Raw genomic sequence first — 25,944 nt, forward strand, 5'->3', positions numbered from 1 at the left:
TGTGGAGTCAAGCAGACATGGAACTGGTCCTTACCTGTGACTTAAGAGCTACTAGGGAGAGCAACCTCTCTGTGTCTCAGTTTACTCAACTGTAAGATGAGATAAAAACAGTACCCTCCTCACAGAGTTGCCGTAATTCGTACCATGAATTCAAAACACAACAGTGCTATTTTAACAAGTACAAGAGCTAACATTTAAGGCTTGTTTAGACAGTGCCTACCACTTCTCTAGGGCTTCAAATAAGCTAACTCTTCAACACTTATCACTGGCATTCTGCAGATGTAGAAAGTGAGGCACTGAAAGGTCAAATCATGTTTTGTAAAAGTATCCCTGGCAAGTGGTGGGGTGGGGACATAGGACCATCTGGCCTCTGAAGCTGGATAGTGATATTCTGCCTAATTTATTACAAGTAAATGTTATCTATTGTTATTATTGCTGTTATAATATTCTCCTCTCCGACCCCAGGGAGCTCACCATTTAGCTAGTAACCACTTAGGCACAGAGATAGGTGCCAGGGTCATAAGTCAACCAACCAATCACTCACTAAGTCAACAATCTCTTCAAATGTTCCCTGAAAATCCCTGTGTACCTGATGCTCTGTTAAGTACCATGTGGGACTTCAAGGGCTCTGGTCATTGACCCTGCAGTCAGATAAACCTTCACGAAGCAAATGGGGAATGACAACAAGAAGGAAGCATAGAAAGGACAGGAGAGGGTGGTGTCAGGACACTGGATGCCGTGTCTGGCTCTGGCACTAGCTTTCTTGGTGGCCTTCCCCAAGTCAGCTGACCTCACTGGGTTTCATCTTTAAATGAGTTCTTAGCCCAGAGATTCTTAGCCCAGAGTTCTTAGCCCAGAGGTTCTTAATTTACAATTAAGAGATTCTAATCTTACAGAGATTCTAATTTACAATTCTATTCTCTCCTTCAATTTGACTTATTTTCTCCCAACAGTCCATTTTTGAGAGAATACATTATAACCCTTCATTCATCCAACAAACATTGACTGAACACAATGCCAGGCACTGTGAACAGTGCTCAGGATATTAACACAAGGCTTGGCTTAACATTTTGTAATTAGCTCTGTGAGCATGATCCAGTCCTATCATGGAAATCTCAGGGAAGATTGCAGCCCTGAGGACAGCAGCACATGCCCATTCTTCCCAATGTGAACCTTGGGAGTGGCTCCAATGAATTTTGCATCAATCCAAAATCCAGGGTCCCACACTGGGCAAGAGGGTGCCATGCTAAGTATGATGGGGAAGATAAGAATCTCTACGAAAAATAAGGCAGAAACTAGACCAGTGAAATGGGGCTGACGGTTAGGTTTGTTTTCTAAAAGTAAGTGCTGTATGCAATAAACCAAAGAGATGAAAACTGTTGATACTTTACTTGACTTTCTTGACTTTATTAATGTATACTAATGGCCACTTTGATAGCAATCTTTTTTTTTATGTATGTGTGTGCATACCATGTATGTTTGCACATGTGACTGCTTCTTCAAGAAGCATTTATTTTGACACAAGGTGCTACTGACTTTATTTAAAGATAAGTTCATCACACTTAACTATGTTTGCTTTCACAGAAACTCCTCAGAGGGGAATAATTCCATGAGTATAAAACTTCTATTGAAAAGAAACTGATTTTAAAATGTGCTTTTCAAACTTTTGATAAAAACAATTTCTGACTTTATTTATGAACTAAAAAAGGTAAACACTGCTGTGGAGACAATTTAATGAATAATATGAGTTGTCAAATGAGCTATTAAATATTTACAGATATAATTTTAGCAAAGACTTTTAAACATACTTCAAAATGTCCATCAACCTTTAAGTAGCATTTTGGTAAATTCTACCTCCCACCACAACAGAAGTCAACACAAGATGTTTACGGTTCCATTATTATTATTATTATTATTATTATTATTATTATTATTTAGAGAGAGAGAGTGAGCATGGGCAGGGGAGAGGGGCAGAGGGAGAGAGCAAAAGAATCTTAAGCAGTTTCCACGCTCAGTGTGGAGCCCGATGCAGGGCTTGATCCCATGACCGTGAGATCATGACCTGAGCTGAAATTAAGAGTCAGACACTCAAATGACTGAGCCACCCAGGAGCCCCAAGATGTTTGTGGTTCTTAAAAAAAAAAAAGCTATGATGGTATGCTTTGCAGGATGGTTAAATATTTTCAGCATATAATTTTAGGTGGCAAAAAAATGAGATAACATATAAAAAATGTATCATTTTGATAGGTTTTCAGGTAAAGTAACCTGTCCATGGCATTCTACAGAGAATTTGGTTCCTAAATTGGCCCTGAAAGAGATTCCAAAAATGTTTTAAGCAATGACAACATTGTTGGAGTACATGCATAAATGTCAAAGATGACAACTCTGAGGAACAATACTCTCTTGGATATATAAATTATAGCTTTCTTAAGCTTGGAAAGAAAAAAATTAGAAATTTAGTAGTGATTACTCCTGAGTGAAGAATTATGGTGTTTTTTTTCCCTTTTTCTTTATAATCCCTCTACTTTCCAAACTTCCTATAATGAGCGTGTGCTACTTGAACATTTTGGAAAAAAAAAAGTTTTTTCAAGTTCATGATATATTATGGAAAATTGCCTGATATGAAAAGTGAAAAGGCTTTGGGATCACACAAACTTGGGTTCAAATCCCTTTTTAGTTTGGTGCCCTCAGATGAGCTACTCAGCAGACCAAGTTTGTACATAAAATGGAAATAATAACACATGCCTTGAAGTACCATGTTGCCTACTAAAGGTGAGATATATTGTAATTGCTTAGCACAGAGTAGGAGCCCAGTGAATGATAATCACTCTTCCATCCAGAGCACACAAGGAAGAAAGGCCTTCCTGATAACAGTAAATAAATTGTTGGTGTTTATAAATTGTATTTCAGCCATTTGTTTATAGAAACATTGAGAGTTTTTAACAGGTAATTTTCAGAAATCTTCTGATAGTTAAACGTTCAGAAGAAAAGTAGGAACGGGTTTACATCCTACCCTCCTTTCTATCACAGTTATTAGGGTCTTACAATCTAAAACTCTTGGGTTCACTTGCACACGCCACTATGCTATGTTCAGAAATCCTCTGGTTGGGGTGGGAGTTGAGAGAAGGGTTAAGGCGGACCCAATGGAGCACAGAGAAACCACAGCTATCACAATCAAGATCTTTTCCATTTTGTCATTCCTTATGAGTAAAGTGAGCAAAATAAAGTATGGGACTGCTTAAATGAGGGGTGAGGGACAAGATATTTTTTATGGCTTTTTTTTTAATGCTAGCTATGTTGATATTTTCATCCTATTCAGCTGAAGGTAGTTCAATCAGTTAGGTTTATGACAAAATATATATACTCAACAAAATATGGCTGTTGGGGATATGTTGCCTTTGGATATATGTTGCCGTACCTTGACTACAGGAAGAAATATTGATTTAACTGGCTTTAATATCAAGTCAGGTATTTGTTGACACGTGGAAATGAAAAATATCAAATCCATGAACAGCTTGATATATAGGTCAAGTACCATTTCACCTCCCTCCAAGGGACTGTCCAAAGTCTTCCACTGTATTGGAACTGTGTTCTAATGATGCTTGCCCCAGTCACAGACAACATGAATTTTCATTACAGTGGGGTTTGCTACATAAATGAATATTGGTATTGATTTTTATGTAGTATAATTTATTGTAGAAAATACAGCAAAAAAAAAAAAAAGAAAAGAAAATCATTATGTATTTAACTTCTCCCTTTTCCCAACTCTGGAGGCATATCTTGCTTTCCACCAAAGCTATATAATGTTCTCTCCTTTTCACTCTCTGATTACTTCTTATTCCCTCTCACAGTGCCTAGTACTGAGTAGACACTCAAAAAAAAAGCTGATGAAGAAATGAGCTGAATAAAATGTGGTACCAAAGCAAATGAGGAAAATTCGAAATAATCCCCAGTGTAAGAGAAATAAATTTAAATTTCTTTAATGTTTATTTTTGAGAAAGAGAGAGAGAAAAAGAGAGCAAGACTGGGGGAGGGGCAGAGAGAGAGAGGGACAGAGAGAGAGGGAGAATCCGAAGCAGGCTCCAGGCTCTGAGCTGTCAGCACAGACCCCCACGTGGGGCTAGAACACACGAACTGTGAGATCATGACCTGAGCTGAAGTCGGACACTGAACTGACTGGGCCACCCAGGAGCCCTGAGAAATAGATTTTAGAAATTGCTTCAAAATGAGTACAGCAAGCAGGCTGAGCCATTGCCAGCTAGCATGTTCAAGGTGTCCAGGCATCTGTGGACCTTCGGTTGGCTCCCTATTGCTAAATGGTCATGAGACTTGTCTAAAATGTCCAGCACCCAGCTCACACACTCCCATCGCTGGGGAATGCCACAGAGACATTTCAATCATTAATTACCTGAAACACCTTCATAAAAGTCCTACAGACGTTCCGCTCTAGGGCAGCTACTGATCAAATTCTGTCCTTCTAAAGGACTGAGAAAGGACCACCATGACTGGGAGGCAATAAAGGCAGAGAGGTCGGCCCACAGCAGCCCAGGGAAAGGGAGTTAGCACAGCTCCAGAATTGGGAGTTACTTTCTTACAGCCAGACTCAGAAGCAGTTTCTGTGCCTTTAACGAGGACATAACCAAGGCTGGGGGGAAAACCAAGAGGGACTACTGAAAAGCTTGCATAGACACTATCCAGTGTCTAAATTCTTAATTTCTTGTTCTCTTTTCTTTTCACCTCCAGCAACAATGATTACTTTAATAATCAAAGAGTTTCCTATAATTTTTTATAAAGCAATCTATTTGGAATATGTTTTACCACCTGATAGTTTTTTCCTTTGAGTCTTTTTTATTAAAAGCTACAATAATGCATCAAATATAAAAGTTTTGTGGGGCACCTGGGTGGCTCAGTTGGCTGTCAGCACAGAGCCTGATGCAGGGCTTGAACCCACGAACCATAGATCATGACCTGAGCCAAAGTCGGACACTTAACCGACTAAGCCACCCAGGTGCCCCAAAATCTTACTGTTTTATTTTTTATTATTTTTTAAATGTTTACTTATTTTTGAGAGAGAGAAACAGAGGATGAGCAGGGGAGGGGCAGAGAAAGAGGGAGACACAGAATATGAAGCAGGTTCCAGGCTCTGAGCTGTCAGCACAGAGCCTGACAGTGGGACTCAAACCCACAAACCGTGAGATCATGACCTGAGCCAAAGTCAGATGCTTAACCGACTGAGCCACCCAGGCGCACCCATTTGAAAACATTTTAAAAGGTAAATCAGCTTCTCTTTGAGAGGGATGACCTGTGGCCATTAATTAATAACTTGGAAACTCATCATAAAAGCGTTTTTGAGTTAACCAAATGGTTTGCTCAATACATCTAATCCTCCATATGCCCTTTGCCTGTGCAACAGTCATCATCTCTGTTTTAGAGCCCAAGGAGTCAAGCATCAGAGACAGTAAAGCACTGTGCCCAGGATTAGACAGCTACTATGCAATGAAGCCACCTCTTGACTCCAATCTGCAGATTCATATCCAATTCTCTGTTCACAGTTAAAACCTCACTAGCTGTACACAGGGCCCAGATTTAACTTGTTGGGCCGCCCCAGCTAAGATACCACCATGGGGGATATACTCTCATCAGGTCAAATTGGTAGTCATGTTCTGTCAAGATTCAAACTTTTTTTAGTTATTGGGCTATGGGCAACATTGTTTATCCCTTGCAAGAACTAAAATGACTTTAGGGGAAACTGGGACAATTCTAAGGTAAGAATGTGTAAGCTCAAAGGCTATAAAAATTCAAGAGCTCAAAACCAAAGATAGCTTCCTTGACTAGACAATAGTTGGTTATAAACTCTGCAACAAAGTACCTCTTCAATGTGAAATTTTACTACTAGGATTTTTTTTTTTGTTCATTTTTACTAAGAACTGAAACCTACAAAATGACAAACCAGGATTACCCTATTAAAAGACAACTTCAATTGTTCCTTTGTTCTAAGAAACTGTGTTAGGTACTGACTGGCAATATCTACACCTTGATCTTCATATTAATTATGCATTTTTCCTACAAAATTGACTGCCACACTACATGCTGTAAGTCAGATTTGAGAGCTGCCAAGATAAATGTTCCGAATGGTTGACTTTTTAAAGACAACTTGTCAGTTCACCAAATAATTCTGTGGGGGTTTATCCCAGTATATTCTATGTCTCCCCTGTACCTATACTTATACCTTTAGCAAATATTATAGCTCTTTCCTGATGTATCATCTTACAGCTAAAGCTAAAGATTTTTCCTTTCAACCCTTAATATACAAGTAATGAAACTTACAATTCCTTTTGACACCATCAATTTACTTCGGCTATTATTATCAGTTAATTCCTACGTGGATTTGTGTGAAATACCCTGCTTCCTGGGGAGAGAAGTAATTCTGGCCCAGTCCATACAACTAAAACACGGACGACTTTTGTATTATTGACCAAATAAATGTCTTCTTCCCTGAGGTTTGCTTTCATCAATCATATCAGTGTCTTATTTCCTTTAGTTAACACCTTATTTTAATGAGGTTTGATTCCAAAACATATAAGAACATACGCACACAAGAGGTACTATATTGAGTAAGCCAAGAGTTCCAGCCAAGTGTCCTATCTTTTACGTGGTACAAAGCGACAGTTTGTAAAAAGCACAATGGTAACTATTCATTCCGCCAGCCTTAAAAGGATAGGCATGAACTGCATGCCAGAATGGAAAAGCTTAAGCTTTGAAATCAGACAGCTGGCTTCAAATACCATCTCTACTACCACTGTCTTTGTGACCTTGGGCAAACTACTTATCTCCCCTCACAGCTTTCTCATCCGAAAAATGGGGATAACAGATTTGCCTCAAAGGGGCTGTGGAAGAGGCAGACAAGAATTTTGCTATAAAAAAACCTAGCATACAACCTGGTATTTTAGTATATACGAAGGAACTGTTCATTTTTTCCCCACCTCCCTGTAAAATGTGATTAGTGATTCATTTTGAATCTGTTGTCTATGCACAAAAAAATAACGTAAAGGATATTAATGCTGGTGCGCCTATGATAGCAAAGAACTGAAATGGTCTAAGCATAGGGAAATGACCACATTAAGGCATATTCATATATTGAAATGTATGCAGTTATTCTAAATATTTTTCCAATAATATTTTATGACAAGGGAAACTGCTCTCCTAGAATTTAAGTGAGGAAAACAGACAAGAAGGTCTGTATAATGATAACAGCTCACATTTACTGAGCATTGACTATGAGCCACATACCATGCTATGTACTTTACATGTATTACCTTATTAATTCTTACAATAAACCAACTAGATGCATACTATTATTATCATCCCCATTTTATAGAAAGAGAGACTACAATTTTGATAGTTTGGGCAACTTATAGTCACTATATAAAGTAGCATGGCCAGTACTGGAATCTCAAACTGTCTGATTCCGAAGCATTTTTAACTACTATGTCACACTGATTCTTCAATACAAACTTCCTAGCTCCACCAGGAGACTAGTTTAAACACACACACACACACACACACACACACACACACACACAAATGTATGCATGCATGAATACTCAGATCCACACACACATGCATATCTGGAAGGAAAACACACCAGATGCTAGCAATGACAATCTCTGAGTGGTGAAATTTTAGCTGACTTTTAATTATTTTTATCCATTTTAGTATCTTTTCCAAAATCAAGGAGTATGAATTGTTTTTATAATCAGAAAAAAAATTTCAAAGAAGAAAATGTGTGAGAGTACTTTGTAAAATGTGAAGTATTACATAAATACAAGTATTTTTATGAAGCCATAGACTTCCAGATTTGACTTATAGATTCAGTGCTAGTATTCCTTCAATTTTTTTTTTCTTTCCACTGAGTCCAAGGTAAAGAGCATGTAAAAAACTATTTTGAGGGGCACCTGGGTGGCTTAGCTGGTCAAGCATCCGACTCTTGACTTTGGCTCAGGTCATAATCTCACAGTTGCATGATGGAGCCCCAGGTCTGGCTCTGCATTAGGCGTGGACCCTGCTGAGGGTTCTCTCTCTCCCTCTCTCTTTGCCCCTCCCCCCACTGCATGCATGAGAGCATGCACACACTCCCTCTCTCTTAAAAAGAAAAACTATTTTGAATATGAATACAACCAAATGTAGTATGGGAAACACCGTATGTGTATTTGACAGACATTCAATATTAATATAAAAACTGAAAGAGCTTGTGTGAGGGGGAAAAATCTTTTCAAGTAATACAGAATTTTCCACTTAGTGAAAACACATCCATTAGTGACATGATGCCGTTAGTGCATTCCCTGTCATGGTCATGTTAAGTGACACTGTCATGGAGCCATTTACGTAGACACCAGCACACTGTTTGGACATGCCTCAGCCTGATTACTGTCTACCCCAGAAGGTGTGAATATAATGATGTGTTGAACTGACACATAAGGAGTGATTTCCTGTCACACCACTGGTACATTTTCAGAGCAATGATTCTATAAAGAGAACTGAATGATGTACGAAAAAGCAATTCCTTTGAACCAAACAAGTTCATATGAATTGAATGTGCAGATGAGACAAGAATTTATTCTACCAAATTGTTCTTTTTAAATTAAATTTAAAATAAGGTCATTTAGATATGATTTTAGTAAATTTTTCAAAAGAAAAATGCCATCTAAAAGTAACCCCAAACTAATCTTGTTTCACTTCAAAATGGAGGTTCTAAGATTGGCAATAAGAAGATCAACAATGATAGCATTACTTAGGCATTTGACTGAATATTTCCTGACTCTATCCTCTTAGACAGCCTGGGGAGAAGAAAGGAAACACAAGTGAAAGATTATCAAACTAGTAAGAAAAGAAAAAAGAGAAAAAAAAGAAAAGACAAGACAAGACTAACAAAATTCACATACTGATGCCAAGTCTCCTGTAGAAAGTCACGGGTCTCTATCTTTGGCCTGTCCTGGTCAACATTTTATCAATGAGAAAGTACAATTCTCAAATGTGTAATAAATAATAAGTGAAAGAAGTATCACTAATAAATTGAATTTAAAAATTAGAAGTCAAAAATGTCTTGCTAGAGAAGAAAAATGATTTGACCAAAAGAGACAATATGTAACAAGGATAAATGTAAAATCATCTACACAGGTTCACACGATTAACTGCACAAGCACAGAGTAAGGGAGACTTGGCTTTGTAGTAGTTGTTTAAGAAAAGACTTGGAAATTTTATTTGACTTTAGTGACAAACCAACAATGTGCTGGCCCAGGTTTAAAACGGAGGCCAATACAATATTTGACTAGATTAATAAAAGAAGGGTGCCCTGAACAAGGGAGTTTCCTACTGCTCAGAGAACTCAGGAGGAGGGAGTGGAGTCGAAGATCCTCGCTTTTAAAACAGCATGGGCAGAGCAGTGGGCGACCAGAGGAGTGTTAACAGGATGGGAGATTTCAGTTCAGAGAGCTGGGACCACGTATGCCTGAAAAGAGAAGACTCTGAGTAGGAGGTCCAATAGCTACGGTCAAATATTTGAAGAGCTACCACACAGAAGGTGTCTATTCTGTGGCACTCCAAAGGGTGACAAAAGACAAATGGGGAAGCTGCAGGGAAGCAGATTTCAACATTTTTGTCTGCCTGTGCTTCATAATGAGTACTGGTCCAACCACACATGAGACTAGGTCCAAATCTAAAGGCGCTTCAGATCTAGAAGCATTGTGATGACTGTCAAAATTCCTCAGCATAGCAAAATTGTGAAGTTCTCGCTCCTGGCAGTGTTCAAATGGCAGCTGGCTGACTGGGATACCACGGAAAGGAACACTGCATTTGTGGGGGTACATTAAACCATAGCACCCTCTATCCCCTTCCAATGTGCATTCTACGCTTCTAATTTCACATTAGTAACTTTCATGAAGATAGTCCTAGGGCTTTATGGATGCAATACCTAAAAATGCCTGCCTTAATAAATGAGAAATAACTATAAATTTAAATGCAATCTGGAAGAGTCCAGAAGGTGAAATTCGACCAAAGTTTGGAAATTATAAATTAATGTTGTCATGGCAACCTTAGTTGATATCATCCATCGCAGCTGAAACAGTTCTTGCTCTGGGACTATCAAAACAATAAGCGACTTTATATATTCAATGCCACAAACCAGCACTAAATAATATTTTTAATGCTTTTATTTTTAATTTTGGGAGCAATTGATTTGCATTTTCTCCTTGAGAGTTTACAGTTTTCACATGACACTATACTGAGGCTATCGTATTACAGTGGGGGGGGGGGGGGTTAATTGCATCAAGAGCTGAGGAAGTCACTGGGAGACCCATGCGTGCACTGAATTCAGTCCACTATTCAGACCTCACAGGGGAAGTAAATAGAAGGGACAAAGACCTTCTAGATCAGGATGTTAGCAGCCACAATAGCCAGCATAACATCTACTGTTCCCTTAAAAATTACAGGACTGCCCACATTCCTATAATAACATTCATCGATCAGAAGTGGCAGTATGTCAGATCAGAGTATTTCACTGCTGTTTACGGCTCTTCAATAAATGCATTTTCTCAGCTATGTATTAGAAATCACTACAACCAGCCCACACTGAGAACAATATTGCCTCCGATCAAAACCACTCTTTCCTTAGTATACTAAAGCTTTTCTTCCCTTCTTGTAAGCAACAAAGACTACAACAAAAGAACTTTCCAAACATCCACAGTTAAGGAAAGAATGGCTCCAACAAAATGAGTGTGAAATCTGTCCCCAGTGTCTAATTTGTATATGAATCTTCCTTTTCAGGGTATTTTAGTGACTTCCTTTATTTGTAATGTATCAGCAAAGAATAGAAATAAAAGTTTATTTTGATGGCAGTGCACCTGGCTATTCAGAGATTCAAAAACTTGCTTTGTTTATTCTTATGCTATCCTGGCAGATGATGTAAACAAGCCTTTTTTCCATGCCTTCATGCTGTACTCATAATCCCAGATGAATATTTTCACAAATGCAAACCATTAGGTAGGACTGGCCTTAAGCAAACCATGAAGGCAACTTCCTTATGGTCCTTTGTCACCCTTGCATGGGTGAAATCTGGGCCCCTTGACCCAGATTGCTTCTTCTCTTCCTTATCAGTTTTGGGTAAGGGTCTATAAAATGATTCAACCTAAAGAACACACATCTAACAAGTTTATGTTACCACTTCCCTAGCGTTTGCATTTTAGGCCCTGCTGCTGGGCACTTTATATCTTGTTTTATTTAGTCATAACAAAACAAGCGGGTATTATTAATTTCACTTCATATATAAGAAAGTGGAGATTCAGGAAGATTAAATAATTTAAATAATATAGACAGTCAATTACATAAGTGAAAACCAAGTCTTTCAAGTGACAAATTTGTCCTCTTTTTTCCGATAAACCATATTGATCTTAGGAAAGGGAGTAGAGTTTGTATAATGTAGGCTTTCACGTATTAGAGAGCAGGAAAAGAGAAGCTGTTGATATCTGAACTGCCCTTTCCAGTAGTACAGAGTCTGAAATCACACCACGAAGGCTACCTTTCTCATCTACACACGAGACCAGCCTTCCCATAGGAGACAAAGAAGTGGACGTAGCATAATTTAGGAAAAACGCCCTATTTTTGCTTTCCTCTTCTCTTCCCAAGTTGCACATATGGTACAAATGGGACCCAGAGGCCAGTGGGGCAGCTCATTAATAAGCAGTGCTCAGTGTCATGGGTCTGGAACCAGGTAACAGCCAGTATCCAGGCAAGCTATTCAAACATCTATCAAACTGAGTTTCCTGCCCATTGCTCGCAGGTGTCGGTATTGAAGAAGCCTGGAAGGGAGCAGCAGGGGACTTACCTTTAAGGCTTGTAGCTCAGCTGCAAGACTACTGTCCTAAGAAAGCGTGGAAGTACATGATGGGACCCTTACCTAAGGCAATTCGGGATTCCTACATGAAAACGAAAAGCAGGGACTTGGGAATGAAGGAGACAAAGTGAAATCTGGGGCACAAAGTGAAAATGTGGTACCCAAGAATGAGGCTGAGCTCTGGCTTCCTGGGCAAACTGCAGGGCTGATCCCATGGAGAGTCCCTAAGGTACATACGCAAGGGAGTGGCAACCCTCCTGCAAAGAGCCTACACTGGTCCCACACCCTGCAGATGGGGGAACAATAACCACATCGACTTGGTCGCCATTTTTCTCAGGCCCTTTTCTGTACATATATGACTTTCAAACTTTTCTTTTTAGCACATGAAACTTTCTCCGTTTGTAGACTAATGCCTAATAAGTAGACACAAATAAAAACAACTGCTCAAAGGGATTCTCCCCTGAAATGAAGGGCTTAACAGAACAATCTGCAAAAGACCAGGAGAGAAGGCACTGAGTCACTCTGCCTATCAGACTTCGCTGGAATCCGATCCTGCTGAACCTTTATCATGATAGTTATGGTTTCTTCCCCCCACCTCCAGGTATCTCCCTCTTGCTCCAACTCGATAAGCTCTGGTTTCTATCACTGGTTGGCTTTTCCACTGTGAAGACATAAAGCTTTGTGTATCTCCTAGGACACCGTATATTATCTTCTGGGTCTTTCTGACCACCCTCATGCCCTTAGCCTTTTGGGCCAACTGATCCACAGACTGCTGCTGTTAGTATCTTAAGTGCTTTACCAACAGTTGTTTGGCACATCACTTTGTTTGATGCACAATGACTCTATAGGACACATATTGTTAAGGCTCAAGACCTACTGGTTCATTAGTTTGTTCAGAATTCCAGAGCTAGACAGTGGGGAAGCTGGGCCTTGGCCCACCAGAAGGGATCAATGGCAGGATGGGGCATCTCAGAGACCTGGGCAAGGCTCCCGGTGCTCCACCTGGTGCCACACAAGCTGAAGGCTTCTCAGGAATGTGACTCGACCTGCCCTTCCCCGGCTCCTACAGTTTATCTCAAATCTTCCCTCTACTACACAAGTATCCCTGCTTCTCACTCCTGACAGCGACTGGGTAGGCTAGGGAGACAGATGTGCTTTAATCATGATTTCAGCACTGTGCACATTGTATGCATGACTCCTGGCTGTAGCTTTCACAATCTGTTTCTTTGATTCCGAATCTTATCTAAAGCACTTTGTATCTCTGGATTTAAGAAACTGAGCAATTGCTGCTTCTCTATATCTGTAGGGTTGACTTAATCATTCAACAAGCTCATGGGCTTGGCTCATACAGGATGTATCTCCTGGGAATGAGATGTTCTGTAACAATGCTGTCCAACAGAACTATAATAAGAGCCACACAGGCAATTTAAACGTTTCTAGTAGCCATGTTAAAAAAAAGGTAAAGATAAATATGTGAAGTTAATTTTAATAATATATTTTATTTAAACTACTATATCCAAAATATTACTGTTTCATTAAGTAACCAATATTTAAATCTTTTAATGAGATACTTTACATCTTTTTCTCATATACAGTCTTTGAACTGTGGTGTATTTTACTCTACAAAACATCTCACATTATTTCAAGTGCTCCACAGCCACATGCAGCTAGTGGCTACAGTACTGGCTAGCATAGTTCTATAATCTCTTCTCTGTTCCCATCTTTCCTCTCATTTCTTTCCTGTAACAACTCGTTTCCTCTAGTAAGGATGCCATGGGCAGGGGCAGGGACCAGGATCGTTAGAGAAGACTTTGATACACACACGAAGGGAGAGCCCAGATCACAAAGGAGCTTTTGTGCCATGCTAGGAAGCTTAGATTTTATCCTGGAGACTGCTTCCCCGACTCTGCTGAAGGATTTTAAGCAGCAGAGAGTCGTGACCAAATCTGCCTTTTAGAAAGGCAGCAATGTGGGGAATGGATTGGAGGCAGGCCAAGCAGAAGGCAGAGGCCAGTTATGAGGCCACTGCAGTAATCCTCAAGGGAAGTGATGAGGGCCTAGACCAAAGCAGTAATGGTGGTGGTGGTCTTGACAGGTCAGGGCAGATTCCAATGAGATTGAGAGATATGGCTTCTCCAGGCCTTGGTGATCAATGAAATGTAGGGGTTGTGGAAGAGGGAGGAATCTAGGACGACTCCCAGATTTAAAAACTGGTGAAGTGGGTTTCATTGAGAGAGAAAATACATTAGGAATATGCTGTAAATGGAAAGCAGGAGAGAGGAATGCCTCAGAAAACAAGTGGACAAAGTTTCAAAGAGCAGAGAGTAATCACAAAGGCACACAGGTCAAAAATCAGAAGAGAATCCTAGACAAAGGATCTGCCAGTTTGAAGGTCAGAGGTGGTCATCGTGAGAGGACAGGACTGTGGGGGTTTGGAGAGAAAGGGGAAAAAGGGATGTGCAGTTACTGTGTAAGAACAAGTCCTTCTGACAACAGCAATGGGATGGAACACAACCAGACCAAGAGGGAAGGGGCCAAGGGGATTTTGCTCGTCCTGTCTTCTGTTTTTATAAAAAATGAGAAGACTTGCGCGTGTTAATGCGCTGAAAGAAAAGGTTGGTTGAGACCCTGAAGAAAAGAGAGATAATGGAACAAGGTCCCTGAGGAAGCAAGAAGCGATGTTGTCCAGAGAGATTAGTCTCCGACTAAAGATAATAAAGGGAAGAAAAGGTGTGACGAGGAAGAACCTGCCATTTATAAGGAAGATATAACATTACCATTGCAAAACTATTTTTCTTTATTTAGAAATAGAAATGAAATACAATTTTAAAAATATGTATTTATTTTTGAGAGAGACAGGTGTGAGTGGGACAGGGGCAGAGAGACAGAGGGAGACACAGAATCCGAAGCAGGTTCCAGGATCTGACCTGTCAGCATAGAGCCCGATGCGGGACTCGAAGTCAAGAGCCAAGAGATCATGACCTGAGCCGAAGTCTGACATTTAACCAACTGAGCCACCCATGCACCCCAAATTACACAGGAAGGCTTTTTAAAAATAGTCCTACATATCATGTAGAAAGTCAGATAAATACTGAGCACAGAAGTCACTAGTTTCCTGGAGCCCGAGATTTGTGGTCTTGGTATACTACCAAGCCTTTTGCATACCTTTGGGCTCTAACTAAATCACCTCAGGTTACTCAGGAGAGCCAGAGCAGTTGTTTATAGTTTGTGGCCTCTCTGGTTGGTCAGTGTCTGTGCTGAACTGATAGGTAAACATTTCAGTATCACCACGCATTACCTGACAGAGCGGTGTAAGAAAAAAAGCAGTGTAAGAAAGAGCGGTGTAAGAAAGCCCGGACTTGTGGGGGTGAGACACCAAACAGACTCTCCTGCAACTTATCAACGATGCAGATTCAATCAAATTATGTAACTTTCCTGACTTCAGTGTCTCCCTCTTTTAAAAGGTACATAATCTATACCTTGCAAGATAACCCTGAGGTTTAAATGAGATAATCAATAAGTGATACCTATCATGATGGTGATAATTGTATTCACTTTGTTCTGAATTTCTAGCATTGGGTTCTGCTGCTGCTGAATCTGTGCTTTGCAATAATCAACATTTTGATCCCTAAGGAGAATTAAACCACCAATCCTACTGTTAGGAAGGGTCCTTAAAAATCTTAATGGCCGTCTGGGGACGCCTGGGTGGGTCAATCAGTTGAGTGTCCAACTCTTGATTTTGGCTCAGGTCATGATCTCCCGGTTCGTGGGATCGAGCCCTGCATCGGGCTCTATGCTGACAGTATGGAGCCTGCTTGAGATTTTCTCTCCCTCTCTCTCTGTCCCTCCCCAGCTTGCTTGTGCACGTGTTCTCTCTCTCTCTCTCTCTCAAAATAAATAAACTTAAAAAAAATCCTAATGGCCATCTGACGTTTGTGTCCTTTCTTCATCACGATACATACTCAGTCTCAGCCCTCAAACGCAGGGGTGACATCTGCTCTACACCTAACTCACTACTCAACCTTTCTAGGCTTCAATATTGCTCTTCAGTAAGGCAGGGGTAATAAAAGTATGTACTTCAGAGCACTGTTTTGAGGAAAAATGGAGATAGGGCATGTATTTAAATGAGACACTACGTATTATAGCATGTGCTTGAATACATTTAGTCATGTGGGGCTTAGCTACCTCATGAAATAGCACAATCTCATAATAGGACCACCTTTCTTACACTGACCCCAAATCTGTCTTCCCTGAAACGTAAACCCATTGGTCCAAGTTTTACAGCTCATGGGAATACTTCTACAGAATCAGAACTAGGGTTCTGTATAACAGTATGTTTACTCATTCATTGAGCTCTGCTGGATGCACTGGGCAGCGTCTCACAGATGGCTGGCTACTTGAGATCACAATCAGGGCAGACCTCTCCCTGTATGCAGAGCACTATCAAAGTTTCAACCTTCAGCTGTGTCTCCATAATGCAGGAGACCTTTTTGAGCATTCTGAGCAAGTTGGATGCTACCCAGGAATGCACTGGTTATACTGCTTACAAGATTTATTTTGTGCTTTATGTCATGGTCAGTTCAGCACTTGGCACCAAAAGTAATTATTGCAGGGATCTGTAGATGCTTTAAGTTTCATTATTGAACGCTGCAGCCCACCAATGCCCAGGAGAGCTCTGGTGGGATTTCAGCTTAGGAGCAGTGGCAGGGTAAAAGAATACTGATACTGGACTCAGAACTCTAGAATAGGCCTGCCCTTCCCTACCCCCACACCCAGCCACCATTCCCTTACCCCTGTACTCCCAATGATAGCTACTGAACTCTTGCAATAAACAACTCAAGATCCCCACCATATCCCAGGAAAGGAAATTTTCCCTTCTGAGCTCTCTTAGACCTTTGTTTCTGGGATACATTTGTCATTTCTCCTGTTAGACTATAAACTCCTTCCTGGCAAAAAAACAGTGTCTTGTACAAGGTGAGTCTTATTGGAAATTTGAAGAATTTAATTTTGTCCTGAACACAGTATGATGGGTGCCAACTCTTCCCTACCTTACCTTTCATCCCTGCTTGAATCCCCAGATGATTTTTTTTAATTTACAAGGAAGTTTTAAAATGAAAAAGGTTGGGCAGTCCTGTGATACAGTCTGGGATTTTATGGCCAATTAGCTGAACTTTTATTTAACTGAGAACTCTAGCCTAATTGTTTTATGTATAAAATACTGGCATAAAGCCTGAATACTTTTATTTTTTGCTCACTACTGGGACCCATCACTCCACCTTAAAATAACGACAGCCTCCTTAATTCCAACTCACAACTGCCAGCCTCCATCATTATCTCAAGACTGGAAAATGCCGAGGCCTCAGAATCTCACAGCTGATGAATGGAGAGGCTGATTAGAACCACAGAAGAAAAATGGGAAAAACTCTTGACAGATGCCTCCTTCAAATGCCTCTCCCTTTTATCCAATGTCAACATTAATTTCTATGTTAACAAATATTTATTGAGGTCATGACTAGGTGTCAAGCTGCAAGCTAGGCTCTGGGGACACAATGGTGAGCAGTACACAGGCAATATCAAAGCCCACTATTTAGAAAAAATTCACCCTTATGGCTTATGGACTCCACTGGTATACTTATCAAGAGCTTCCTATGCCAAGGCCCATAGACAGTTAAAGGATAGCATGCAAGTTAGAACAGTGCCCTCAAGAAACTTTCAGTCTAGTTGGAAAAGCAAGAATTAAGCATACAAGAGTACCGGAGAGTACCTGATGGTCTAAAGGGATGGTGTGGACAAAAGGGCAGAAGAAGAAGAAACCAGTGAGTAACATGATCAGGCTGACTTTAACTGGGAGATGGTTGTTAGGTTAGAGGAAAAAGGAAAAAAAATGTTCTAAAAAGCAGAGAATGAACAAAAGGGTACAAAGTCATCTTAGAAGGGCAGTGAGATCCGATTACCAGGAATAGAAGGTTCATGTTGGAAAGGACTAGAAAATAAACTTGGTAAACCAAATTTGGGCAAGACTGTAAAGTACATTCAAACCAGGTTGAGAGGTGGAACTAAAGGCAAGGGCATGGAAAGTATATGAACTAGTGGAAAGAGTACTGGCTTTAGAATCAGATAAACCTGAGGTCAACACGCCTTCCAGCGAGACAATCCTTGGAGAGGAGTTCTAAGGAGAAGAGTTTAGGAAGGCTGATGTGGTGGGAGCACACAGAGTGGGGAGAACTCAATTAGTGAGAGACCAAGGTACAGCTCACTCTAATCATCCTAGAACAGAGATGGCCTGGGCTATCCAGGAGAGTGAGGAATGCAGAGGAGATATGGGGACCGGTTCAGAGACACTATTAAAAAGGAAAAGTTAACAGAACTTGATGCACAGTATGAAAGATGGAGGAGCCACAGGATGGTCCCTGGGTCTCAAGTCCAGATGACAAAGAGAATGCCAAGTATCAAGGAACATCTTCTCATTGTGAAAAGAATAGGTTTAGCAAAGAATACAAAAACTTTGTATCAGGCATGCAGCCTTTAGTCTGACAGAAGGACATCCGCCATGAAAAGTCTATTAAACAGGTGCATAAATGGGAACAGAGTTTGTGTCTATACTAGAGACAAAAATTTGCATGCATAAATTGGAACAGAGTTTGTGTCTATACTAGAGACAAAAATTTGCATGCTATACAAATAGGTAACACCATCATATTTAAGAAAAACATTTTTGAAGTTTTTATTTATTTAAGTAATCTCTAAACCCAACGTGGGGCTCAAACTCACAACCCTGAGATCAAAAGTCACATGCTCCTCTGACTGAACCAGCCAGGCACCCCACGTTTAAGAATTTTTTATTAGAAAATAAAAATACTAGCTGTTAAACAAAAATAATGGAAATGACATAAATAGTAGAGAGAAACACATCTTCACAGACTATTATTCTTAGCTATGGTACTTAGGGGATCCTATCCATTACAACACTGAACGAATAAACTGGAGAAATATGGCATATGGCCTATTTACATAACAAGCATCACAACTCCAAATTAGCCATTTTGATGTGTCAAGGAAATAACACCTTCATAGCAGACTACTTCAAAAAAAGGAAAGAAAAAAGAAAGGTTTGTTTTTCCTCTATAATTATGTGTACTTGGTCTTTAACTGTTTGTGTCATGAAAATCATATTTTAATTGTGTGATTACACTCTAAGGCATAACAGTGATGGAATGAATTGATTAGCTGAATTATGCACAATCATTCAAAAATCAATAAACAGCCTCCATCACTTAAGTCTTTCCATATTATGTATCTTCCCTCATGTCCTGTGCCACGCTTATAAAAGTGGCTATTCTGCGCACAAAAATTGTAACAGACATATGATATAATTATCACAGTCAGGAAAGGGTCTACAGAACAGGACAGGGCAGTGAGCAGCCAATATCTTTCTACTGCATACAAAACCCGCTCCACTTTTATCATGTGGCCAGACAGGTGGCGGCAGCCTGGATCTTACTACCAGCAACCTCAACTTCTTCCATTTTATCAAAACTGTAACCAAAAGTTCTTGTCCTAGCTCACATCATGAGATGCTGATTCAAATTATGTAAAGAAAATAGAATAAAGACCACCAAGGCGCCTTTCACACATATGCCATAAGTGAAAATTCATTGTTAATGACAGGACCATTCTATGATCACAGACTGAGAAACTGATAAAACTTAGAACCAAAAATGAGACATCTCTAAAGCTTAACTTCTTACGGTATTTCTGTCTGCACAGCAAAATTGATCTAGGAGATGCTTCCGACTGGCAGCACTTCAAAGACTGCAATGGTGTGGCCTAAGCATTTTCTTTCCCTGATCATCATGAGGTGGTGGAACAGCTTCACAAGCCCATAGATACCCATCCCCACAATGGCCACTTGAAAACCAGTGGGAACACAGAAGCAAATAAATTTAAGACTTTCACTAGGGAGCTCCCTAAAACAATGTAAATACAAAAGGAGTCTCGACTGTCTAAATTAGTACGTTAAACTAATTGATCCCTAGGAAATAATTTAATATTTTCAGAGGCAGGGATTAAAGAAAGAAAAAAGGAGTATATTACTCCTTTCCCAGATGTTGAGTTTTTACTATGCTCTTAAATATTCTTTGCATTCAAGTCATTTGTATTTTTATGCAAATTATCTTTGGGGCTAGTCCTGTGTGTGTGTGTGTGTGTGTGTGTGTGTGTGTGTGTAAATCCACACAGATACAGAATTTGATATATTTTACATTCTATTCCTCCATAAAATAGGTTTTAACAAAGCTTGAGTTTAATCCAAAACACTAATTAGAGATTGCAGCAATGTTTGCTTTGTTTAAATAGAAAATCATTTCCAAAGTTGATTTTGCCCAAGTTAAAGATCCAATAAATATTAACATACACAGATATTATTTAACAGTACAGTTACTTGTTAAAACTGCCCCCATGCATGCAACACACTGCTTTCTGGTTTAATGATACAGTTTTATAAAGCCAATGAAATACTTTATCCAGAAGGCAACCTTAGTCTTTATTTTCAGAGAATCTTTCACAATAATTGGATTTGCTACTTGAATATTTTCTTTTTCAGAATGAAGCAATTTCTGACTTCCTGTCCTCTTTTTTCCCTGCCATATTGCACATCTGCTTAATCTCCAGAAAATAAAATCAATCAGAATGGCAATGAATTGTTCCTCTAAGACCAACTAAAACCATGTCATAAAGGTCACACGACCATACTCTTTCAAATACTGAAATAAGCCTTTTCCTCTGCATAGATTCTAAAATGTGAGTCTTTTTTTTTTTTTTTTTACTTTTGAGAGGACTAGTAAAGTTAACATAACATTTAATTTTTTTAAATAAGTGAAAAATATTACATATAACATTTCACGTAAAGAAAGAGGCTGTGTTTGAAGTTCAAGGTTTTTCACTAGTTCTCAAGCTACAGATTCTGTAATACACTGAAAAGAAAATGCTGTACCGAAAGAATCTTTACAGCTTCAGGTCTCCAAAACCTTGACATCCGCTGAAACCAGGACTGCTGGGAACTGAAAGCTCACGAAGTTCACAAACACACACACCCCAACCCCCCAAGAACGGGAAGCCTCCACTTGCGAAGATGTGAAGCCTCGGTAGCATCTCGGTCCAGGTGAAGTCTCAGCCCTTCACCTCCTACGTCTGCAGTAAGTATTAACAACCCAACACGGTGCGAGCGAGCAGGGCCGATCTTCTGAGACACGCAAAGTCTAGCGTGCTGAGGGCGCGAAGAACGCTCTCTGCGTTTCTGAAACAACTGACGCCTTGGGCTTCAGTCCGCCGCCGCCGCCGCCGGATCCGAAACCCCGGCCGCCGCCTGCGGACTCCGGGTCCACAAGCCCGGACGCGGCGGCGCGACCGCTCTGTCCCGCGGCCGGGTCGCCCGGCGTCTGGCCGGGTCGCCCGGCGTCTGCCCGCGTCACCCCGCCTGCCATCGCGACGACTTCGCGGCCACCGCATCCCGCTCCCGCCGGGCGCCGGGACGCGGTCGAGGGTGGGCCGGTCCCGGCTGAGGCGGGCAGCTCCGCGGCTCCGAGCGAGGGAGGAGGGCGGCGGGTGGCCGTGGGTCTCACTCCGCCCCGTGAGTGGAAGGGGGCGCTCGCGCCGGGGAGGGCCGGCGAGGGACCGCGGCCGATTCAGATCCGGGGCGGGCGGGTCCACGTCGGAGCGCGGCGGCCACACGCTCGCCCTGGGCGCGCAAATGTGCGCCGGACCCGGCACCTCCTCCCGCCCGCCGGCTCGTTCGCTCGCGCCGGCCTGAGAAAGGAAGGACGGCGACCTCCGCGTCCGGTCTGTGCCGCCAGCCCGCGTCGGCGCCGAGCGGGGGCCACACCCAGCGCCCCGAGAGGAGGCGGGGGCTGGGCGGCCCAGGCTGCGGAACGCTCGGCCCGGGCCGAGCCTCCGTCCCGGCCGCCCAGGCCCCGCCGCGTCCGCCTGAGCCCCGCATCCCGGTCCGGGCCCGGCGCGCGGGGAGGGGGGGTCCCGGGCGGCGGCGGCCGCGAGTCCCGGGCTTACCTCTGTGCCGAGCGTTGGTCGCTCTGTCCCGGGCCGGGAGACGGCGGCCGGGGGCGCGGTCGCCGGGGGAGGCGCAGCGGCAGTAGCGGCCCCTGCGGCGCGGAGGGCGGGCCGAGCGGGAGCCGCTGCCTGGGCCGCGCGCCGTCCGGAGCTCGCCCCGCGCTGCCGGCGCTCGCGGCGGAGGGCGCAGCCAGCTCGGCCCCCGGACTGGATTCCTTCACTGACACAACTCCGGATCGGCCCGCTCCACGCAGGGACACTCCCGCCCCTCGCAGGCTGCTCCCGCCCGCCGGCCGACCGGCCAGCCCGCCCCTCAGTGTCACTCACCCAGGCGCACACACCCCGAGCCGGCGCCCCTCGCTCCCGCTCGCACACACAGCGCGCTGCTCACGCCTCTCTCGGGTTTTGTATCCGCTCACACGCACGTTCTGACACAGATGCCTTCCCTCCACACGCCCTCCCTAGCTCCTTTTCCCACCCCACTTTCTAGAAGAATCCCCGTACAGCTTCCGCACTTTGCTTGCTTGCCCCACACCTACCTCCTCGCCTCTCCCCAATCCTCCACCTCACTTAAACTGCCCCTGCTATTCAAAGATTTTGTCACAACCGCACGTGTTGCAGGAGAGTCGTCCTCCCACACGAGGGAAAATGAACTTTGCTCCCCCCAGCACTATCTACAAATGCAGGATGCTTCTCCTTTTAGAAGGTAGTAATGCTTTCTGGTGCTGGGCCAAGCTCAAAATGTAAACAAAGATAGCAGATTTCGAAATGACCTGAAGAACTAACTAGGCGCTCAAAAAGTACCGGGGCTCTGGTCTGTCCTTAGAAACCCTGCTAACCCGGAGTGTTCCCGCCCCTTCCTTTCCTTCTTGTTCACAATGGGCTCCTGGAGGATGGGTTACTCTAACGTGTGTAATAACCAAGTTCCAGATAGACACCTGGGCATCCGTCCACGGATTTGTACAGTAGTCGGGAGAGTAAAGGCAGTTTCTCAATCATTATTCATGATGGAAGCACTTTAGATAACACACCTCTTCCAGAGGCAGTAGAGTGAAATGCAGGCAGCGCTCCAATTTAGTTTATTTTTTAAAAATGGTGACTTCTTAGCCTCCCGTATTCTCAATACTAGTAACTGTTTCTCAACGGTTCTTTGGATGTCAAAGCCCCTTAACAAATTTCAGACCAGGGGTAGTTATGTATCTCACACTCCGAACTCCTAAGGGGTCCCCGAGTGTATAGCAGAATGGTACATCTTCCGCTCTTTAGGAATTCATAATTTGATATAAAATCTAACACCTTTCCGGTAAAGTTCAAGTCTGCTAACATTATGTGCCTCTGTTGACAAAGCACAGCCATAATAAATAGAGGAGTTAAAAGTACAGGAACTCATTTTCTTATGCGACTTGTGGTGGCAATACTTGTTACACTGGATTTATGTATTGATCACATAATTTATTTAAATATTTGCAAATGCTTTATAAGTATTAACTCATTTAATCTTCAAACAATCCTATCAGGTAGGTACTATTTTTGTCCATTTTGTTTTGTTTTGTTTGTTTAGATAAAGAAACAAGCATGGAGAAGTTAAATAACTTGCCTAAGTTATCTGGTAGCAAATGGTAGAGTGAGGATTTGAACTTGTACGGTCTGGCCCCACCTATGCTGCAAATAGGAAAACTTGCTTCTAGAAGCCATATTACATATGGGGGGCCTGCATGGCTCCAGCTGTTAAGCATCCAGCTTTGGCTCAGGTAATGATCTCATGCTTGTGAGACTGAGCCCCTCATGGGGCTCTGCGCTGACAGTGCAGAGCCTGCTTGGAGTTCTCTCTCTCTGCCTCTCCCCAACTTGCACTTTCTCTCTCTCTCAAAATAAATAAGTAAATGTAAAAAAATAAAAGCCATATCACATATAAATATGAAGGATAAACATCCCATTGCTTATTAAATTTAGGTATAAAGGTAACTTGTAGCAATTAGACTTAAATTTGATGTACCTTTTAGGTTCTGTGGCAAAATAATTTATTTAATGGAGGGGGTTATCTCCATAATTAGAATTCCAAAATGAATAATAAATTAATGTTTTCCTGGGAAGGCTTGGAAAATAACATTGAACTCAGACTTCATTTCTTTCCTCTACTATTTCATACTCTTCCCAGGATGCCAAATCTGACTTGTTTAGTAAAATCTGAAAGAAAAATGCTTTCAAGAACTGAATATGACCAGAGAGAAAAAAGAGTTTTCAGAAGCCCATACATGGCCTTTTGCATTTGAGGGCTATTTCCCAGCAAGTAGATAGTAGCTACAACAATAACTGGCATGTGTATTGAGAGCAAAATGTTAAAGCACTAAGTTGATTAAAAAAAAAAAAATGGAGAATAGGAGTGTAGTAGTGGCCACTGTATCACAAACTAGACTAAAATTAATCTTCTCCTGGAAATGGCCTAGCCCATGGAAAGACAATTATAAAGTAACTAGAGAAAATAATTATTGACTCTGGAAAAAATGAAAACTTCTGTTTCTGGGAGAGAGGGTTTTAAATGCTTATTGAGAAGTGTGTAAAAACTTTTTGCACATCGAATAACTCACAAAGCAATATTTTGATGAGTTAAGCATAAATGATTAAAAAAAACATACAAATTACATTTCTATAACTGCATAGAGATATAAAAGTTGAAAAATAGAATATGGAAAAATAAGAATCAGTGTTTGTACCAGATACTGAAAATTTATTTGAAAAATTATATTATTTGAAATTTTTATCTGGGGCTTATCTAATGCTAGTATGATGCTGTTGTTCAAAATGATTCTCCATAATTATAATCCATGAATCTCATTTTACCATTTTCTAAACTGAATAAAAAGTGAAGGTCTTTTCTTATGCCAACAAACAAGAATCATAAGAGTAAATGTTCTCTGAGAGATGGACAAAGTATGTTATATATTCTAATATTTCTATAAAGGCATTTTCAATATGCTTTCTTCCATATTGTCACCCACACCCTTTGTCCAATGTGCTTAATTGTAATTGTGAAGCAACACTGACCTATCTCTCAATGAGGCTGACTCTTTCTCTGCAGTATGGATTTCGGCAAAATCCCATATTCCACCCCTTTAGATTGTGCTGAGCTCCTGATTCTCTGGGCATTCAGAGTAGGGTTCACTCTCACGCAAGCAGCTCAGATCCCAGGAGATTGTTTTAGGCCATAATCAGTTGTTGTCTCTATTAGAATTTTGGCATCTGAATAAGTGGTGGGGACAGAGAGTGATTTTAGTTGCTAGGCTTTAGCGTAAGACTACTAGGCCACCAGGCTCCAGACCACTGTTCAGACCTGCTGGAGAGCCATTATTTAGAAATCCTTGACTTTGACTAGGTGGAGTGACTGGATGGAGTCTGGGTGATTTCCCGCAGGGAGGAGATGAATGTGTTCTTTGTATGTGAGTGTGACATTTATTAGGGCTGTCCACAAATATTCCAGCCCTACTTCCTTTGAAGCTCATGGTAGGGTTGCACTTCTCCACCCTACCGAAGGGCAGTGTAGCACTGCAACTTGCTTAGAAGTGATGAGTATCAGTTGTGGGCAGAAGTTAAGAGCTTCATCCATCACCACACTACACTCCCTTTTCTCTTTAGTCCTGCAACCAGCAAGGTGCCTGGTGGTGGCTTCTCCATTGGATTGGAGTGTGCAGTCACAATGAGCAATGCCACCCCTGCTCATCCTTACTGGATATGTAGTGCAAGCAAGAAAATAAACCTTGTTAAAGCTACTGAGATTTAGGGGTTGTAATGTTTCTGCAGTATAAACTAGCCTATTCTGATTAAAAATAGAGAGGAAGAAAGAAACAAATCATTGCAACGTACCTGTGGCAGAGATTGGCTAATAATTCCACAAATCTGTTTCTCTTTCACCCTGGGCACACAGCTAATTCACATTTCCTATTCTCCTGTGTGGTTAGGTGAGGCCATGTGACTGAATTCTGACCAACGTTTTATAC

At 41.7% G+C, this 25,944-nt stretch overlaps 1 protein-coding gene and 1 pseudogene across 8 annotated transcripts in view; one reads left to right on the forward strand and one right to left on the reverse strand.

Moving 5' to 3' along the window:
- SPATS2L (spermatogenesis associated serine rich 2 like) overlaps positions 1-22,562 on the reverse strand; it is a 165,885-nt gene extending 143,323 nt beyond the window's left edge. For 2 of the 7 annotated variants that reach the window (XM_060622878.2, XM_060622877.2), the window contains exon 1: positions 21,950-22,247. Coding sequence is in view for 2 of the 7 variants with exons in the window: in XM_060622876.2 (XP_060478859.1) it covers positions 20,880-20,921 (42 nt within the window). In the remaining 5 variants the exon portion in view is untranslated. Of the gene's footprint in view, positions 1-20,879; positions 21,061-21,949; positions 22,248-22,276; positions 22,375-22,488 lie in introns of those variants that run through there. The other 5 variants (XM_060622876.2, XM_060622870.2, XM_060622872.2 and 2 more) reach the window with 4 other exon arrangements.
- The window catches only part of LOC144617135 (small ribosomal subunit protein uS10 pseudogene), a 165,792-nt pseudogene continuing 160,822 nt past the window's right edge, over positions 20,975-25,944 (forward strand). Inside the window, exon 1 of the transcript XR_014138047.1 lies at positions 20,975-21,081. The product of XR_014138047.1 is annotated as a small ribosomal subunit protein uS10 pseudogene (transcript). The remainder of the gene's footprint in view (positions 21,082-25,944) is intronic.

Source organism: Panthera onca, chromosome C1 (genome assembly GCF_046562875.1).
Source record: "Panthera onca isolate mPanOnc1 chromosome C1, mPanOnc1 haplotype 2, whole genome shotgun sequence".
In the NCBI taxonomy this organism is placed as follows: domain Eukaryota; kingdom Metazoa; phylum Chordata; class Mammalia; order Carnivora; family Felidae; genus Panthera; species Panthera onca.